This window comes from Thunnus thynnus, chromosome 12 (genome assembly GCF_963924715.1).
Source record: "Thunnus thynnus chromosome 12, fThuThy2.1, whole genome shotgun sequence".
Classification (NCBI taxonomy): domain Eukaryota; kingdom Metazoa; phylum Chordata; class Actinopteri; order Scombriformes; family Scombridae; genus Thunnus; species Thunnus thynnus.
Genome location: NC_089528.1, coordinates 22,083,729 through 22,103,931, shown reverse-complemented (window position 1 = coordinate 22,103,931; position 20,203 = coordinate 22,083,729). Strand labels below are relative to the sequence as shown.

Genomic DNA, 20,203 nt, shown 5'->3' with positions numbered 1-20,203 from the left:
AATGAATGTAATTAATATATAAAATTCTGGTTTGAGGGTAGAAAACAAGTTCATTCAAAAGAAACACAAGCAAGTATCAACCGGCCTGAAAAGATCATCATTCAAACTTTGAAGACAAGAATTTATGAAATCTGAATCTGAATCTAAATTTTAATCAGTATCAGACTCTTAAGTTTGAAAGAGCCAGGATGAAGCTTTGAAGAAACACAAGGAAGGACAACATGAAAAGCCAACCAATTTAGCAAATGTCCCTTTGAAAAAACACACGTGCAAAGAGTCAATAGGTCCTTATTTTGATATAAACGTGTGAAACAACACGTTTGTGTCACAGTTTTCTGTGTCTTCTAAAGACAAGAAGTTTTATGGCTTGCTTGCAAGGTGTCATGTACAAAAATACTTTGATGCCTTAAACGTTTACTACAGTGGGGGAACTTTTTTGCTGTCCCAATCTGTCTTTTGCTCGTGCGTAATTGTGCGTAAGGATCAAAAGCACCAAATGGCACAGTGCGCCATTCCTGAGTTCCCTAGAGATAAATTGAGTTGGCTTTAAAGAATAAGTGAAAACAAGCAGGTTTAAAGAATAAAAAGTGGACTTCTGAAGTCAGAATTGATGTAAAATTTTGAGAAGCACTTAATTATTTGATATTTCTGCACGTAGAGAGGTGATGGCGATAAACTCTGCATCTAGACTCACAGTTTATAGTTTACCTCCCACAGTCAGTATGAGACACAGTGCCTAAATCTCTAGGAGATGTAAATCTGCTCCAAAGTGTGCGAAGAAAATGATGTCAGTTGAAATTTCTTTCAGGTTTAATAACATTTTTACCACCGCCACGCAGGAGGTCAGACCAGATGGAGTTTGGATGCTTTTACAAATAGAAAACTTCAAATTTGATGATTATCCAGCTGTAACTGAATAAGCAGTTATGTAAATCTCAAGACGTGTAGCCAGCGACACCCTTCTCTTTATCGAAGTAATTGGTTTCCACCTAAGACACTGTGCCCATTATTCTAAATTAATGGATTCATTTGGGCGCAGTTAACCTCCCACGGCGAGAGCACTTCCTCATGAGATCAGCTCAAAGTTTATTCCCTCCACTGTATCACATTTTCTTCCACTATAAATTGATAAATCAGACAAAACCTATGTTCCAAAAACAATACACTCTCTCGTCGTTAAGTGTCGAGCTGAATTTAGTTTATTTGAGGCTTTATTGCCAGACGTGGAGACAATGGGCTTGAATAAAATCTACAATCGGGTTCACACCTTGTTAACACCGCCATTAGTCTCCCTTTACATTCGCTGATTGGTGATTTACATTTGCGACCAAATAGCATCTTTACTACTGTTTACCAAGGGTTTGGGGGGCACTGAAGAGGGAATGGGGGTATTTGATATAAAAAGTCGAGCTTCCTGGACACTGCAGTCACTCCAACTCCAAGTTGCTGGCTGGCTGTGTGGTTTGAAGACACCGATGCACCAGGAAACTACTCGCGGCTCAGATATGTTGATGTTTGTGATCAGCTTTGCCATCTTGGTGTGCACTGCTGCACGGCCTTCGCTCAACTACCTGGAGAATCATTTCACCGCCGAGAATGAGCCAGAGGAAGTCCGCTCAGCTGCCATAAAGAGACTTCTGGAGGTTTTTGGGATGGAGGACCCCCCTGCTATCCATGGACACAAGCAGCCACCTCAGTATATGCTCGATCTGTACAACACGGTAGCTGATGTGGACGGTGTGACCAAGGATCCTTATCTTCTGGAGGGGAATACTGTCCGCAGTTTCTTTGACAAATGTAAGATCAGATTCGTGCATGCATGCGTTTGAAACTGGCAGCTGAAGACAAATGAAATGTAGTCACGTTTGTTCTGGTCTCTAATGATGTGTAATTTCCATTGCAGTGCGCAGTGAACAGGTGGAGTTCAGGTTCAATTTGTCCACTGTTGCAAGAACCGAGAAGATTCTCACTGCAGAGCTCCATCTTTTCAAGCTGCGACCTCAGGCAACACTGACGTTCAACAGACATCATTTCTGCCAGGTATGTAAAGCATAAAGTAAAATCATTAAAAATCTGGATAACTGAATGATCTGATGCAAATTTCAACCTTGGATGTGACTAATTCTGTCTACATTAACTCTGTTTTACTCAGGTGAGTGTTTATCAGCTGCTTGACACCACCAAAAACAACAACACACAGGAGAGGAAGCTGCTGTCTTCTCGACTCATCCCAGTCCACTCTACTGGTTGGGAGGTGTTCACCATTACACAAGCTGTAAGTATCCACTTATCTACAAGGCCTGCATTAACTACTGTAGTTGAATTCTGATCACAGCTGCCTAAATGTCTTTTAATTGACTTATGTGAACTTCTTTATGAAGGTCCGCTCCTGGATGGTAGATGAGGGCAGTAACCTGGGGCTTCATGTGGTGGTTCGGACCCTGGGAGGAAGCCCGATGGAAATGAAACTGATCCGCTTTGCTTCAGGACGCAACCACCACCAGAGCAAGCAGCCCATGCTGGTCCTCTTCACTGATGATGGCCGCCGCGCCACCACTCTTGAGAGCACAGGTGAGACTTGTTGATTGTGTTATCTGTAGTGCCGCTCTGTTGATTGATCAAGTCATGCCCAGTGATAGTAAAATAACAAGTGCAGGCATTTTGCTGATAAGCAGGGGTGTAGATAAGAATTATGGGGGCTTAGGGAAACTCCTCACCCTCCATCTCCTCTCTCTAACTTATCATCATCATTCCATCTGTGACAAGAATTTCCCTTTTCCCATTTACAACTCGAAAATGTCTTTACCTCCTTTGCAAACCTATTAATTTACAGATCAATTATCACATGCGTTTCTAAAGTAAAGTCAGGCGTCTAATGCTCAAAACCACACTTTCATTGGGTGTTTGCTGTTCAAAATCTGCCTGGTGAGAACATTTTTAACCAAACCTGGTATTAGAATAAGATCAATTTTTAGGAATATCAATGACAGTTTCCTCCAAACTCTTTAAAGGACCTGCTGTCCCCCTACTCACCCACTACATTCCTTAACTCTGCATTTTGGGAACCTGCTGTAACTCTTAGAATATATAAAATAATGTGTTTTCCTTCACCAGATCCAAACGACACCGCAGCCACTTCCAGCCTGCCCCAGGCCCCCATATCCGGTCCGTCCTCCCGCAGCGCCCGCTCCCTGGACTACAGCGAGGAGGAAAGTGTGTCTATGCCCTGCCAGCGCCTGCCCCTCTACGTGGACTTTGAGGAAATCGGCTGGTCAGGCTGGATTGTGTCTCCCCGTGGTTACAATGCATACCACTGCAAAGGCTCCTGCCCCTTCCCTCTGGGTCAGAACATGAGGCCGACCAACCACGCCACCGTCCAGTCCATCATCAACGCCCTGAAGCTGATCAAAGGCATCGAGACACCGTGCTGCGTGCCCGACAAGCTCTTCTCCATCAACTTGCTATACTTCGATGATGATGAGAATGTTGTGCTGAAACAGTATAACGACATGGTGGCTGGAAGCTGCGGCTGCCACTGACGACTCTTAACTGGTCACTGGTGTCGGGCTGCACAGATTAAAAATGTAAATCGGGTTTTGGTACAAGCTGCCCTTTAAAACTCAACTAACGTGTGCTGAGTCCCACATGTGGCATTGTAATATATGTAAATAAGCAAAAATTATAATATATGACAGTGATAGAAGTGATATCATGTGAAAGATGTAAATGTGTATATTTTATGTTTTCTGTTGTGAATGATTATGCAGTCAGAATAAATGGTGTAAAAAAAAATATTTTCAAAATCGTTTTCACTGAAAAATATGACATTATTCTTGATTTTTATGTCAGGGCAGCTAAATATTTAGCTGCCAAAATCATACAACAATTAGTCAAAAATGTCCTTCATTTAATTTGAGTCAAATACTCAAAAACATGTGCTGGAACAATGCTGCTCAATCTTGCAGTATTTCCATTAAGAAACAATGAAAGCTGAAATGAAAAAAACATTAAAAATGCCAGTATTTTCTGCAACCAGCCCATTTCAAACTAAATCCCTTGCAGATAATATGTTGAGATTATTATGTTATTGCATATAAGGGACTTCATGGCCGCATGGGGATACACAGGATGTATTCCCTCCACAAAAACTCCACTAAAGAATTAATTTTCTGTCCCTGTGGCCCAAATTTTCTTTTCTTACAAAAATGCTGTAAATTGAATCTCTGCAATTTCAGTCTTTTATGGCTGAAATTACGATAGAAACTCAACATCCTGTTAATGAAGTTGTGTAATGTATAATGTAGAGTATAGTGAAACATTATCAAAACATTGTAGTTCTTTTACATTAGGTCAGATCTTTTCCTGACATTGTTTTCATTTTCTGTAAAGGGATGGATTTTATCACACAAAATATACCCATTGCCCAATAAAAATTGATTAATTGATTGAATTTATAAATTTTACTGGAACGTTTGTTATGAGGAGGGCAGTCAAATAATATAGGATACAATAACTACTGTATATCAAGACAAGCTTCATATGTTTTTCATGTAATTAAAGTGTTTGTAGTTGTACATTAGGAATCGTATATTGATAGTAGTTACTGATTCCATCATATGTTTCCTTAACATGAACTGTGCTTGAATCAAAAACTAAGACCTGTTGTTTGAAGAACATGAAGTTCGGCATCATGGCTCGGCTCAGTCAGCAGGTATCACTCAGTTTTCTTTCACCAAACATTCTTCTTCAGGACTTGAACTCATGTCACTCATGAACGCAACTCATGTCTGCACAGATGCTGCACTATACCCACACCAATACCCAGTGCCAGCACTTTGGCGGTCATCCTCAAATGATCTCTGTCGACAAGCATCCAGGAAAAGCTGAGGTTAGGAACTTGTAAGCATGACTTGACTGCAACCGAGTCTAATGTGTTTGAAAATGCAATCAGGCTGAAAACTGAACAAGTTTGATCGTAATTAATTGCATTGTGTAAAGTCAGTGAGATTTGTGCTATGAATATGGAGGCAGAGTGCTGTACCATCCATGGTCATGGTGGGCTCCTATAGGAAGCATGAAGCGTGTTGTCTGTTTATCTATGTTGAGATTCCTCTGCAGACAGCAACAGGTGATGGTAGTGTTACAGAACTATGAAAAAATCCCATTTTCAAATCTGCAATCTGACTTCTGCAGTGTTTGTTTTGTATTGTCTCACAACCAGAAAAGCTTGGAGCTTGTTGGCCTGGTCGCCCACTTGATATTTTTATTTCTCTTTGTAAATGAAGAATGGAAGACCAACCACAAACCTGAAGGGATTCTTACATGTCACAATAATATAGATGAGGGGAAGGGTGAAGAAGCTGTGGATTAGCAGGCCAGTGATCACAGTGAAAGTACACATGACAACTTGCTGACGTGTCACTCCGATGTCTTTCAGCTTCAAAATCTGCCCTCCAACAAGGAAGAGAATTCCTACTGGAGAAAACCTGTTGGAGAGAAGTGAGAAACAGAGAAGGCGCTTTAGTAAAGTAAATTCACTGTATGGGGCAACAGTAAGGGCATATTTTAACTTCATTGACATTTCAAACTTTAAAATGCCACATGTTAGTTTTCTTGCTCTTACCAGATGACGATGTTCACCAGATGCATGGTAGCTTTATTCAGTCAGTCAAAGAAGTCCCTCAGAGGTTTTCCCTTATTCTCCATACTGCCCAGGATGAGGCTGAAGGTGATGCAGAAGATCAGTAAACCCAAAATAATGACCCTATCTGAAGTGCCTGGCATCAGCACTGTGTCATCTATAGTGGTCCCAGTAATGCCTTTACAAGTCATGATACTCTCTCAGCACACCTGATGAGATGCAGAAATGCATCCACAGTCTGCACAGACCCCACTTTACCACCAGAGGACACTGAGGTGTTCCCAGTTGATCTCCCCGGCTGGATAAGAACAAGCCGGAGGGGCATCAAGTAATAGCCTTTCTGTCTACAGATAACATAACTGAAATAATAAGATGTTATAATTTATGAATGTAATCCCATGTTGAATTACTATCATTTTGCAATATAAGTACGATGGCTCAGAGGTGCAAAACACAACATTTCAGAAAACACAACAAAACTTAAAACATCATTCATTTTGTTGTTGTGTTTTCTGATTTGTTAATAATCAATGTGTTCCCTGAAATGATGTTTTAAAAATGGAGCAAGATTTTCAGTTTTACCTGCAATTACTTTTTACAGTATATAACAACAAGCATGCAAATACAAGGAAAACATTTTGACGTGGTAAACATACTCTTACTTGAACATTTTGTACAGTGGTTTCATCATTTACAATAGTAAACTAAAACAAAGACATATACTGAGTTACCGATACACCTGTACAATTAAATACAATCATATAAAACAGCCCTACAATGAATCCTACATCTGTGAAGCTTATAACATTTAGTCTTAGGCTGTAGTTAATGGTGTTGCTGGATTAGACTGCATTTTATTGGGATGGTTTCTAATATTTTTTCCCCCTCAGCAAATAGGCTTAGACACAGGCAGATAATGTTAAACTGCGGATATGACATCACTAGATCAAACATTTTATTGGCAAGGTTTGATTAACAATGTGGGTTATCTGGAAGGCTTTTTGTGGCACATGTGTTAACATTCAGGGATTTATCCTGTAATTTTGCTTTAATATAAAAGTTGACGTCCAACCTGCCATCTGACTAGAAGCATCAACATCTCCAGCATCCTCATCAGCAGCTCTCCAGGAAAAGTTTAATGACACTGGCTGTCATGTTACTGGACTGCAGAGCTTCTTCTGTGTCTTCTGTCTCTTTCATGAAATGTCATGAAAAACATCAAACCTGCACACCCTTAAAGTCCACCTCGCTTCATGCAGGGTACGCTACTTCCTGCAATGTCACTAAACATCGGCATGTGACATAAATTGAAAGATGCAGAATTATCCAATATGGATGTAATTCCTGGGGCTATTGGACAAAACATTTCAAGAAAAACAAAAAAACAAAAAATCAGAATAAAACATTATTTTGTGTAATAAAAGTATCTGGTGACCCCTGACCTCTTGAGTGGTCCTGAACACCAGGTCGGGTTGTACTGACAAAACTAATTCACATAGGATTTTCTAAAGGAAATGTATAAATTGATAAGCAAATTTAAGCTGTCTTTGTGTGACTATAAAGCATTGATAGTGCTGCTTAATATCTTCCTTGTCTCTTATGCCAAGCACAAGAGAGTGAGGAAAAGTTGGAATCCATACATGTGTCCTGGAGTGCAACTGTACTTCTGCTATCATAATTTATAATTGAACAATCAAAGGCAGTGTTTTATTTTAGTGCCTCGGGTCTGGTTGCCTAAGTATTGTGCAAAGTGAATACATTTTCAAGTTTGGTCAGATAAGATCAGATATTCAATGTCTGTTCTAAAACTGAACTTGAAAATGTATTAAATTATAGGATAAATGTCCAAAAATAAAGATCCCAGCCGAAAACCAAACTTGTGTCCCATCAAAAACTCTATTTGCCCACGACAAAAACCCTGTCTCTAAAGAGTGTAACCTGAGCAGTGACCAAGGCGTTGGCCATAGAGTGGCACTAAAGAGGGTTGATACCACTTGGCATGATGCTGGACGACAGCCCTTGTTCATTGTCAAAGGGGCTTCTATTCACAATGGAGAAAACGATGAAATGCTGCCATTATAATGGGGACCAAAGGGCCCTGTGGCAGCCCGACACCTGATCTCCTCTTTGGCTCTGGCTTCCTTTTGTCCCAGTATTTCATATCTGACATATCCACACACCCTAAAAAAGCACTTGATGCTGGAGCAGCGATGGACCTGAGGCTCGGTGTTTGCGTGCTCAGACATGGGAAATAAACAGACCACCTTTACAGCGCAGCAGCTCGATGCTTATCAGGTTGGTGTTGCTCCTGTTTCTTACTGCAAGAGAACATTATCCTCCGTCAGTTTAAATGGTCCTTCTCTTATCAATAACTACTGGTCATCTGTAAACAAAGTTAAATACACAAAAGAGGCTCTAACAAACTTCTTTGTTTGAAATGATGATCCAGGGTCATGTGGTGCCTCCTTCAGGATGGTTTTGAACTAGCTCAAACGTTTCCTGACTTTAATTGTTGACATCATATTTTAAGGAAATTTGAAGTCCAAAGTTTATGAGAAAATGCATAGAATTTCTTCTTTTTGTTTAAATGTTAAAATGTTTAATTATGAAATATGTTTGCATGTAAAACCAGTAGTGGAAGATAAAGTTGTACACTTATTCAAATACTGGATTTGAGTATTTCCATTTGATGCCACTAATATTCATTTCAAACGTAGAAACAAAGCATAGAATAGAAAGCATAGAATGTATGATTAAAGCATTAAAGTACTTCTTACATGTTAATTCATCAATAATAATAAACCAAAGATATAACACAACACTGACATTCTGCATAATTACTACTATTACTTTGTATACTTAAAGTACATTTTGTTACCATTTCTTCTGTACTTTTACTATACATATAGGTATTTTTATTTGCATAATAGACCAGCAGCTGCACCGTGACCTGTGCTCCTGGTCTTTTTGCGATTTTATTACAAGTTAAACAAATCCAAGCTGTCAACGGAAATGTTCCCATTAGAGACAAGATAATTCTACTGTTAAACAAAACTGGGTGATAAATGTCTGAAACTTGGAATATTATTATATTGGAATTTGAAATGTTTTTATAGTTCAGCTACTACATGATGTGAATAATTCTTCCGCTACTGTGCTAAACAGATAGTTTATCATCATACTGTATAAGAACAGCTGCATCTTAACAGTCTTGGTAATAACTGCACTTTCCCACCATGATCTGATTGTATTTGCAGGACTGTACATATTTTACAAGAAAGGAAATTCTCAGGTGAGAAGATTATTTTGTTTACACTGATATGGAAATAGTACTAAATCATGAGTCATTGTTGGTGTATTTTGTTCTGATCTGCACAATACCAAACTGTAACTCTAAACTACAGTATCAGGAGACCTGTCCTACTGTGGGGGCTACCACTGAGATCACATGGTATTTAAATTATTACTTGTAAAATATTGCTTTTATAAAACACTGAGGGAACTTTATTGTAGTGAAATTTATCAAATTTCTTCTGTGTTTTCAGAAAAACAAGCTTCTATATCAGATGGATAATACCAACACAACTTTTCTTTAATACCAATTGCTCCTCATTAATACACAACTATATAATATCTTGTAATTCAACAGTGAAAGTAAATTTTTTAAACCTTTCCCTACTCCAGACTGTTCTATCGGTATCGGGATTTGGCACCGCAGCTCGTTCCCCTTGACTACACCAACCACCCAGATGTGAAGTTACCATATGAACTGATTGGCAGCATGCCAGAGCTGAAGGTAGACCCACCGCTCCACGCACACCCTGCAGACCCGCTCTCCCTGTGTTCCCAATCCATAATTAATGGCCAACTAATCGACAGAATTCTTTGAAAGGTTATATGTTACCCGACTCCTTTAAACTTGAAGAATGCTAGTGGGTCCCTCAGGGCACATTTGCTGGAAATGGGTCAATTATATGCCTCTTTACACAATGACAGTACGGTAAACAGGTGTGTTAACACAGCGGTCACTGACATGTCTTGAGAAAGGGAGAGTGAGACCATGAGGATTATACTTCCTCCTTATCGTCATTCCTTATTCCAAATTGTGACATAATTACAACTTATCTTAAGTAAGATAAAGAACTTTCTATGCTTGTGGGGTTCACTGCACATAAGACAAGAATATGAGATATAAATCAAAATGAGTGACAGGAAGCCATCGAATCCTGCAGTATCTCACCGAGCAGCAGTTCACAAGTCTGTATGAATTGTTCACAGAAGTTTTGTCAGACTTTCTTTAAAGTTCTGGTTCCATGCTGTCCAGGACAACCCATTTCGTCAGAGGATCGCTGAGGTTTTCTCCGAGGACGGAGAAGGAAACATGACATTGGACGACTTCTTGGACATGTTCTCGGTCCTGAGTGAGATGGCCCCGCGTGACCTCAAGGCCTACTACGCTTTCAAGATTTATGGTAACATATCTGAAGAAACGGTACAGTTTTTAAAATCAAATCAAGGAGTTCCAAACAAGTTTTCTAGCTTTATTCCATAACACATGTAAAAAACACACAAACCAACCAAAAAAGACCCCAATTTTGTGCAACAAAATCATTCAATCCCTTGTATAAATTTTTACTGTTAATATTTCCCCAATAAGTTTATGAAACAAGGGTTTTAATATGGTGTAAGCATCTGAAAAGGGGACACGGTGAAGCATTATGGAGCTTTAAGCATGACGGATGGTCTATAGGATGTTATAAATGATTAACCAGCCCATTATGGAGGCAAAGAGCTTGTCAAAGACCAGTATCTGCTCAGCCCCCTCAGTGCCCCTAATTAACAAATGCTGACAGATGAAGAAGTTACATACACATCGCCGTGGTCATCATGGGTCAAGGAAATTTTTCATTCATTATTCAGGTCAACGGTGGAGGGTGAAATACTGTAAATGTATAGCTGCATAATGGTGAACAAGACTCAGATACTTGAAAATGACCTTTCTAATGATGCATGAATATGTAACTCATGACAAATACGTTTAATCAATGTCTAAACATTAACTTACAATTAAATTAGGAGGGAAACATATTCTTTATGATTTCTTTTATATTTTAAATTTGAATACACTGAATATTGTCACAAAATGTCAGCTGCAAAAACAGATATTTAGAGATGTAAACAAAAGTAACCCCGACTGAGAATTAGTTCATTTTATGTGATGGATATCTCTAGAGCTACAACACATCTAGATTACTTGTTTGATTATCAATCAATCTTTACAATTTTAGGATTATTTTCTTGATTAATCATTTAGTCCATAACATGTCCATCAAAGCCCATGTGGACATATTCAAATTACTTGTTTTGTCCTATCAACATTAATTTAAACACCCAAACATATTTAGTTTAACATCATATAAGAAAACCAACCGAATTTTTGCTATTTTTGTCTAAAACAATTATCAAATTGTTGCAGATTAATTTGTCTTATCAATCATTTCACCTTTAGATATATCCTAATTCTTCTTTTTTTTTTTTTTGGTTGCAAGATTTCAACAATGACGACTTCATCTGCAAGTCTGACTTGGAGAAGACGCTCAACAAGCTGACACGTAACGAGCTGACAGAGGACGAGGTGAGGATGGTGTGTGAGAAGGTGATAGATGAAGCCGACCTGGACAATGACGGACGTCTGTCACTGGAGGACTTCCAGCACATGATAGTCCGAGCCCCAGACTTCCTCAGGTAGCAACCATTTATCATGCCATAAAGGTTTAACTCACACAATACATGAAAAATATAGTGATATTTGTTGTGCATTTACCCATTTTGTTGTTCACAGCACCTTCCACATAAGGATATAAGGAAATAAAGCAATGTGCCTTTCTTAATTAGAAGAGCACCTAAGGATGGACTTATAATAACAGACTGTCTGGGAAGTGGAAGAATCCTGATGTCTCAGCTAAAAAACAACAGTTGTATACAGTATAATGAACGTCTTGTCATGGGAACATTAACATTTCTGCTCATCTGTATTTTGTAAAAACAAAACCTCTTCTTCCAAGTTTATCAGACTTTGACATTTATCACCCAGAATTATCTTGTCTCTAATGGGAACATTTCTGTTGACAGCTTGGATTTGTTTAACTTGTAATAAAATCACAAAAAGACCCAACATTTCGACGGAGCATTACTCCATAACCGGCCCACATCCGATTTGTCTTCTATCGTGGCAGCTGCAGAAATAACACAGGTCACGCTGCAGCTGCTGGTCTATCATCGGGTGGCTGCGCCAGCCAATCCATCAAAGTCAGGGCTCATTAGTTGTGACCATCAGCAGTAGATTTGTGTTTTGAATCTAAAGGGATTCAGTTACACCACACTATAAAAGAAACACATGCCAGAATATTCCAGTGGGTCATAGCGGGCCAATAAAGGGAGAGGCATTTATCATGAAGCTCCATTGTGGGACTGTGGGCTCAACTGACAGCTGAGTTTTCCTCTTACAGTCGGCCAATAAACACACTGAAGCTGAGTTTTATAATCTTATTTTATTAAATCAAAAGTACACATATCTACAAATTGTAGATACATTTTCATATGGGTTTAGAAAGTACAGTACAATTTAAGTAGATCTCTTTGTTCAATGTGATATTTACAATGTTTTTTTTCCACTTTTTTTTCCCAAAATGCATTATTTATTACTCTCCCTGTGTATGTCACAATCGATGGAATGAAAATATGGCTGTAAAAAGGGATGTACAGTATATGACATGTGATAGGTGTCTTAAGAAAAAAAGGATATGATTTAAAAACAAAGAGTAAACACTTTACCTCAAGTCCTCCTATTTAGCATTTATAAGCAGTATCTAGACATTTAATATATGTTTATAACACACTACAATATAGTTGTAAGCAGATATAAGTGTTATAATGTGTTTGGCAACAACTGTAACTCTGGTGTATAAACAGATAATGAATGACAATATAGTTAAACAGCTGTGGCAGTATAAATATGTCAAAATACACCTAATTATGTACTTGTATCTGCTTATAACTACATTACAGTGTGTTATAAATTGTTTATTAAGTATTGTATGCCGCTTATGAAACGCTAAATAAGAGGCCTTAAAGTGTTACCAACAAAAACAAAACAGGAGTATCATTTCGGCTGAAAATGACACAGCTTGAGTCCCACAAAAGTCTGCTCCCAATGTTTTCTGTACATGACTTAAAGCTACAGAAAAGCTACAGTATCACTCGCATGAGACTACAGCACTTTCTCCACGTTTCCCAACCTCCTGCTACTCAACAATCTTCCATCATGCTAAATTTTTTTTTTTCCTGCATTGATGTAGCAATGCCATTTCTACAAAACAGATTATGTCCTGTTTTTGGCTCAGTGAACAAAAAAAAGAAAAGAAAAGAAAAGAAAAGAAAGAAAGAAAACACTTAACAAAAGCCCATACATTCAACTGTATGGGTCTAAAAATATGTCTGAAAATTACACACATATGCACAGGTCCAAGATTCACAATGCATAGCTCACCTATGACAGAACAGAGTATTAGCGGTTAAGACAAATGGTCATGGTAGTCATGAGGTCCCAAATTATTAGTTATTTAAAAGCTGTGCAGGCAAGCAAAGTAACAGATTTCCCCCCTTCGATGTTGTGCATATAGGAGTTTGATTTTCAGACTAGCAAACAAATGTAGGAAAACATGAGGAACAATGGAAACAGATCGAGACTCAACATCAACGTTCAATACGAGCAGACGGTATACGTTTGCATCACAAATGTCTATTCAACTGTGTTCTTAAAATACTGATTAAAATTTGGAGTTTGGGTGGGCATCCAAAATGCATACCGAGCCTCTGGCGCCACCTAGCTGTCAAACTAAAGAGCCACAATGACACACGTAACAAGAAAATGTACAATACTACTAATGGGACCACTGTTAAGCTTAAGTCAAGCCTGTTTTCATGTATTAAGCCAAGAAAATATCACTATTAAACTACATTTTGGCAGGGCAGTAGCATAGAAACAGAGCTTTTTTTTTTTTTTCTTCTCATAAATATATACGGCTGTTGAAGTAAATCAGGGCAATGTTTGTCAGTGAACTAATACCAGGACAGTGGATCACTAGCAGTGAAATATCAAAGGAGATACAGTCATTTATGAGTAGGTGTAGTAAAATTTAGGAATTATGCCCATTATATTACCAAGACTCAATAAATCAAATGGTTTTTTTTTTATAACTAAGTAATTGTATTGTTGTATTGCAAAACTATCACTTGGCACAGACTACACACAAAACACAAGTTACTGGTAAAGTGCAAGGAGAGCTGCATTATAGCAGTGGGGGGGGGGGGGGGGGGGGGTTTAAGGGGCTTACAGTGATTTTAATTGCTGATCAAATGACCAGAAACATCATTTAGCTTGACAGTGAATCAGAGCTGCTGCAAAACTTTCACTCAAGTCAAATCAAAGGCAACAATTTAAAGTAATTCGAGACGATTGATTAATCTACTGACAGAAACTTCATCGCCTACTACTTCCATAATTGATTTTTTTTTTTTCAAGCAAAAATACCAAACATTTGCTAGTTCCAGCTACTCAAATGTGAGTATTTGTTGCTTTTCTTACTCTTATCTGATAGTGAATTGAATATTTGGCGGTTTTGAGCTGTTGGTTGGATAAAATGAGACACGTCAAAGACGTCACTTTAGACTTTTGGAAATTTTTCTCTATTTTCTAGGGTTTTATAGACCAAACAATCAAGAAAACAAGTGGCAGATTGATCAATATTAAAAATAATTGTTCTTTTTTTTTTATAAACTGTACTTAGCTGTGGAGGTTTATTGAAATTATACAGCGAGTACTTCCTAAGATGTGTATTTACAAATAAATGCTTAACATGAAATGTCAAGAAGTTTTCAGTTTCAGTAAGTTACTAACGGAGAAAGTCTAAGCAGAGACATGTCACCGAATCAAAGCTCTGCTGATCTTTTGAGAGCAAAAGTGCTCTTGAAAGCTTTGGGGAAAAGGATAAAAAAAGAGTTGGAGGCAGTCTGTCTGTGACACAGAAAGTAGGAGCAATGATTGGGGCAAGATGAAACGCCCGTTTTATGTCACATCAAATGATTGTCAAGGACTACATGTAAACCAAAGAGCAGAAAACCTTCCTCTCTGATCCCTTGACTGCATTATGCTCATTAGACTTGGTATGATTCTAAACTGCTGTAATGAAAATGAAAAGAAAGCGTGTGCAACTCTGTTTAACTGGAGTTCAAGCCTATCAGTCTCTGGCTGACATTTATCACATAAAAAGGGAAAGATCACTAATAAAAATAGATCTAAATATCACATTTGTGTTTCAATCCCAAACTCTTGACATTAATTAAGTGATTCCTCCCTCCGAGTGGAACTTTTAACAGTTGTGCTACCGGCTGTGTGAAGTATGAGTGTGTAATACAAAGAGACTAACATCAGAAGTACGAGCCTGTTATCTGTGTGATATGGAACATCTGAAGAATGCTCCTGGTCGTGTCCTCCACCAGTCGAGTGGTCTGACCCCTGAAGATAACGTGTCTCCTTAAGATGGAAGAGATGCACCACTGGAAGCTTTAAGAAGAGGGAGAAAGGAGGGAGTGTCCTCCACTTACTGGGAGTATAATGGTTTGTGTGGACTGGGAGGACTGGCCATGGATGGGAGAAAGAGGAAAAAGGGGGAGGAAGTGCTAGAAGCAAGCACAGTCCATTTATGTCCAGCCAGCTGGCAGCCAGTATCGAAGGCCTCTGTCCTCAGAGTAGGCTGCAGCGGAAGAAGCTGGTCTTTTTCTGCGGCTCTGAGATCTTGACTCCGTGACTGCTCCCCTGCGGCGTGTTGCCCTCCTGGAGCGAAACAGGAAACACATAAGTGACGGCTCAGTCATTTAGATCAGTTTATGCAGAAGATTTTTAAATCTGGTTCAATGCTCATGTACTTTTCTACAACCAGAGGCACCTTGCTGTTGATTTTCTGAAGTTTGGAACTAAAAAAAAGTCAATTTCTCACAATACACAATATTAATTTGTATAATCAACGCATTCATCTTACCAATTTTGTGTCCATTTTTGATTTGATGTCTCTGGCGAGTGTCAAAAATGCCTGTGAGCAGAGCAAATACACATGTTGTCACATTTCTGAAGCATCTATTAGGCATATAACATGTCAAGGAAGAACGGCTGCTTACGTTTTCCACATTGATGTTTGCCTTTGCACTGGTCTCCATGAACTTGATGCCATACTCTAAAGCAAGCTAAAAGACAGAAAGTCAGAGAAAATTACAACAACGTACATTTTTACCAAGTTTGTTGAAATCCAAATTAGAAAAACAGCGCACCAATACTATCTACCGAGGAATATATTAAACAATATATCCCTCTGACCAGACTTCTCACCTTCTCCCCCCTGTCTTTGGACACCTGCCGCTTGTCGTTGATGTCACACTTGTTGCCAAGGACCATCTTCTCAACATCAGATGACGCATGCTGGATCAGGAGAGGAGAATTTTAATTTTAAAACAAAAAACAAAAAAAACATGCTACATGGTGCCATTCAGATATTTGAACATATAGCCATCAAATAAAGGTTATATTGGGGCCTGTTTATATACTGTACCTCCTCTATGTTCCTTATCCAGTTCTTGATATTATCAAAAGACTTCTCGTTCGTGATGTCGTAGACGAGCATGATTCCCTGTAAAGGACAGTAAATCAAATGCCTTGAAGTTAATAGAGCTCAATAGCAATGGCTACCATGGAAAGTAGATTTTTGTGTGGTACCCTGAGAAGACACCCACCATTGCCCCTCTGTAGTAGGCTGTCGTGATTGTTCGGAAGCGCTCCTGACCAGCTGTATCCCTGAAAAACACCAACAAAGTGACATCTCAAGGTGACTGTAAATATTGACAAGCTACAGAACAACCATGAAAGACCCCTAAGATTGATTTTTGGCATGTGGGAAGGTTTTCCTCAATTCCTCTTTTTGAAAAGTAAGTATGAAAGGCAGGTAAGGGATGTTGGGTTAGCTTTGTCCAACAGGCTAGTGTAGAGCGAAGCTTAGCTGTGAATCTAATTATGGGTCAGTGCTGATCTGATGTGAAGCATTAGGTTGATGAGTTTCAGACAATAAAATTACATGATTTAGCTGTTGAAAAACTGAAACTAAATTGAGAAAAAGAGATTAAAAGGATAGGTTCACAGTTTATCAAGTCTATCTTAAAACAACAGTCAGGTCCCCATATGAATACTGACAGAGGTTTTTCTTGCTGTCATCATTCCTCCTGTTCATACTGGATATTAAAATATCCCCTCTAAACACGTTTTCAATGTAAGTGATAGAGGCCAAAATCCACAGTATGTCAACACAGTCATTTTGTGCAAAAATGCATTTAAAAGTTCATCTGAAGCTTATATGAGGCTTCAGCAGTCTGAGTTAGTCATATCAAGTGGATATCTGACATATTTACAGTCTTTTTAGGATCAAATTCCCTCTTTGTGTTTCCTGTTAAGTACAGTAACAAAAAGAGGGACTTCGGCAATAAAAGGACTAACATTGAAAGATATCTACTTAATTTGACTAATGTGGACAGCTGAAGCTTGATACTAGTTTCAGATTCAGTTTTAAAATACATTTTTGTGTATTTTGACCCCCATCACTTACATTGTAAGTGCATTATGAAGGGATCTTAAAATGGTCAGTATGAACAGGAGGAATCATTACAGCAAGAAAAACCTATTTCAATGTTAATTTGGGCATCTTTTAAGACAGACTTAAAAAAAAAAAAAGTGAGCCTGTCCTTTCAGTGCTAGTATTTCTAATACTAAATCTAAGATGTGTGGATATTTATTTCTTGATTACTACCATTACCTAACGTTACTAATGTTACATCTGTAAGAACCCTTGAGTAAAAATGTGTGCTATCCATGTTGTATTAGCAAAAACACAGCTATAACGTCACATGTGCTGCTGCATGAGAGATATTAACATAAACTTACCATATCTGTAACTTTATCTTTTTGCCGTCAAGCTCTATTGTCCTAATCTTGAAATCGATGCCTGGAGGGATAAAGGAGGATCATACATGTCATCATAACGTTAGCTTCCTAGCATAGTATGACACAATAATGACACTTATGTGCTGGAAATATGCGGCGGTTCACTTGCATGTCACGGTAGACAGCAGTAATAAATTCATAAAAGAACAACGGCGCTTTTTAATGCATAAATTAATCAGCAATTACGTGCTACATATGACTTTCCGGTTCTTTCCCAGGCTGTAGACGGGGCCTAACGGCTGACGTTAGCGCTATTTAGCTAGCCGCTAATGCTACCGGCATGACTTTCAATCGTAACCACTTCCTACTCATACATTATTAGCCTCATGCAAAACACACAAGTAACAACGATTCCTTGTTTAATCCACGATATGTTCGTTTTATATTACCGATACTCTAAAGCATAACAAACTGTATTATTAATAAAGAGAAAATACTTTTTTTAAAAATCAACGTAGCATAGCATTTCCAGCAATTAGCCCGCACCGCAGAGCCCATTGGCGTACTGTAAACAGACAGAAAAGACACATTTTACATCAGATAAAAAAACCGTACCTATAGTGGAGATAAACGTTGAGTTGAAGGCGTCCTCTGAAAACCTGAACAGGACACATGTCTTCCCGACACCGGAGTCCCCGATTAACAGTAATTTAAACAAATAGTCGTATGTCTTCGCCATACTTGATATTATTGCGGAAATCCCGCCCGGCGAAGCAGCGAGCTGGTGTTCAGAGAGGCGCCGCCTGTCGGCCCGCAACAGCCCTCAAGTTTATGTCTGACTGAGACCAGAGGGCGTGTACTTCCTTTACCAGCTACATAGAAACAGCAGTGGACCTAAATCCAGACCATTTACCTAAATAAAAGTATCAATACAGCAATGTAAAAGTACTTAAGTATTAGCAGTAAAAGTAGGCCTAGTGGTTTGGTCCCTCTGACTGATATTATTATTATTTATTATTATATATGACATCATTAGAGTATTTATACTGAAGCATCAGTGTGTAAGCAGCATGTGTAGCTGCTGGAGGTGGAGCTGGTTTCAACTACTTTATATACAGTTAGTTTAGTCAAGTGGTTCCCAACATAAGGGGCAGGCCCCTCCAAAGGGTCACTAGATAAATCTGAGGGGTCGTGAGATGATTAATGGGAGAGTAAAGAAGAAAAAACAAGGTTCTGATAGTCTGATGCCCAAATAAACATTGAAACAAGTTTTTCTTGCTGTAATCATTCCTCCTGTTCACACTGACCATTAGCAGATCCCTTCATAATGCACTCACAATGTAAGTGATGGAGGCCAAAATCCACAAGCCTCCTTCTGTACAAAAATGTATTTAAAAGTGTATCTTAAGCTAATCTGAAACTTCCGCCGTCCAAATTAGCCAAATTAAGTGGATATCTTTCAACATCAGTCTTTTTAGGGCCAAAGTCCCTCTTTTTGTTACCATACTTCCACTGCAGCTCAACAGGGAAACACAAAAACGGAATTTAATGCTAAAAAGACTGTAAATGTGGCAGATATTCATTTAATATGACTAACTCAGACTGTTGAAGCCTCATATAAGCTTCAGATAAACTTTTAAATGTATTTTTGCACAAAATGACTATGTGGACACACTGTGGATTTTGGCCCCCATCACTGAAAGTGCATTTGAAGGGGATCAGTATGAACAGGAGGAACAATTACAGCGAGGAAAACCTCTTTCACTGTTCATATGGACACCTGACTGTTGATTTTAGACAGACTTCAAAGATTGTGAACCTATCCTTCGGTTTCCTCATTTGTTACGACCTTGCTCGTAACAAGACTATTTTTACATTGTGGTCTAAATTCTCTTTCCTGTGTGGCGCTTATGTGTGAAACGGAAACCAGAAAAAGTTGATGAACATTCATTGTTACCCTATAAGGAGAATTCATAAGTTCTACTTAATGACATAAATTAAAGCTCAGTTGTAAGCTATTAATAAGAACAACGTTTTGGTTGCTGGGTTGTATGAAAAACCTTCTGGCTGCCGGATTGTCTGCAGGTTTTCTGAGAACATAAGTGATCTATTAGAAGGTTTTTCTGATGAATCTGATGAATCCAGCACACAGAGAGATTTGTTACAACTTGGCAACTGAAAATGTTATTTATATTACTGTTTTCTCTGATTAATAAAGTAATAGATAATGATTTATTAAGCATTACTACAGCCATTACTCACACCTAAGTATTTATAGTTGGTGACTTACTAGGAAGTGGTACCAAAAATCTTCACTCATGGTTCACTTGAAGTCTTAAGACTTAACTTTGTGAAGATGCATTCAATTGCTGGTTAATATGGAGACTGAAATTATAATTTACATATATCTTAACTCCAGAAAACATTAAATTACTGTATTCTTTGACAATACTGTTGTGTGCGACCCAGGGGCCGGCAGCTGAGCCTTATCTCTGGTCTTGCGTTTGGAGAATTTGCTT

At 38.5% G+C, this 20,203-nt stretch overlaps 3 protein-coding genes across 4 annotated transcripts; 2 read left to right on the top strand and 1 right to left on the bottom strand.

Moving 5' to 3' along the window:
• Nucleotides 1–970: 970 nt before the first annotated feature.
• admp (anti-dorsalizing morphogenic protein) lies at nucleotides 971–3,765 on the top strand. The gene is made up of 5 exons (XM_067604670.1): nucleotides 971–1,797; nucleotides 1,904–2,040; nucleotides 2,153–2,275; nucleotides 2,382–2,571; nucleotides 3,115–3,765. Exons 1-5 carry the CDS (start codon nucleotides 1,383–1,385, stop codon nucleotides 3,537–3,539), a joined length of 1,290 nt encoding a protein of 429 aa, XP_067460771.1. The 5' UTR covers nucleotides 971–1,382; the 3' UTR covers nucleotides 3,540–3,765.
• A 4,120-nt stretch (nucleotides 3,766–7,885) lies between these two features.
• cib3 (calcium and integrin binding family member 3) lies at nucleotides 7,886–12,065 on the top strand. 2 transcript variants are annotated; one of them, XM_067606349.1, is made up of 6 exons: nucleotides 7,886–7,936; nucleotides 8,899–8,933; nucleotides 9,326–9,437; nucleotides 9,966–10,113; nucleotides 11,191–11,386; nucleotides 11,484–12,065. In XM_067606349.1, the coding sequence occupies exons 1-6, from the start codon at nucleotides 7,886–7,888 to the stop codon at nucleotides 11,503–11,505; spliced, it is 564 nt and encodes a 187-aa protein (XP_067462450.1). In that variant the 3' UTR covers nucleotides 11,506–12,065. The 2 variants fall into 2 exon arrangements, with proteins under 2 accessions (XP_067462450.1, XP_067462451.1); XM_067606350.1 differs by lacking the exons at nucleotides 8,899–8,933; nucleotides 9,326–9,437.
• A 108-nt stretch (nucleotides 12,066–12,173) lies between these two features.
• LOC137194448 (ras-related protein Rab-8A-like) lies at nucleotides 12,174–18,500 on the bottom strand. Its single transcript, XM_067606351.1, has 8 exons — nucleotides 18,300–18,500; nucleotides 17,685–17,745; nucleotides 16,487–16,547; nucleotides 16,306–16,383; nucleotides 16,086–16,175; nucleotides 15,878–15,943; nucleotides 15,742–15,792; nucleotides 12,174–15,536 (listed from the first exon to the last, which is right to left on the bottom strand). Exons 1-8 carry the CDS (start codon nucleotides 18,421–18,423, stop codon nucleotides 15,447–15,449), a joined length of 621 nt encoding a protein of 206 aa, XP_067462452.1. The 5' UTR covers nucleotides 18,424–18,500; the 3' UTR covers nucleotides 12,174–15,446.
• Between the last annotated feature and the right edge of the window lie 1,703 nt (nucleotides 18,501–20,203).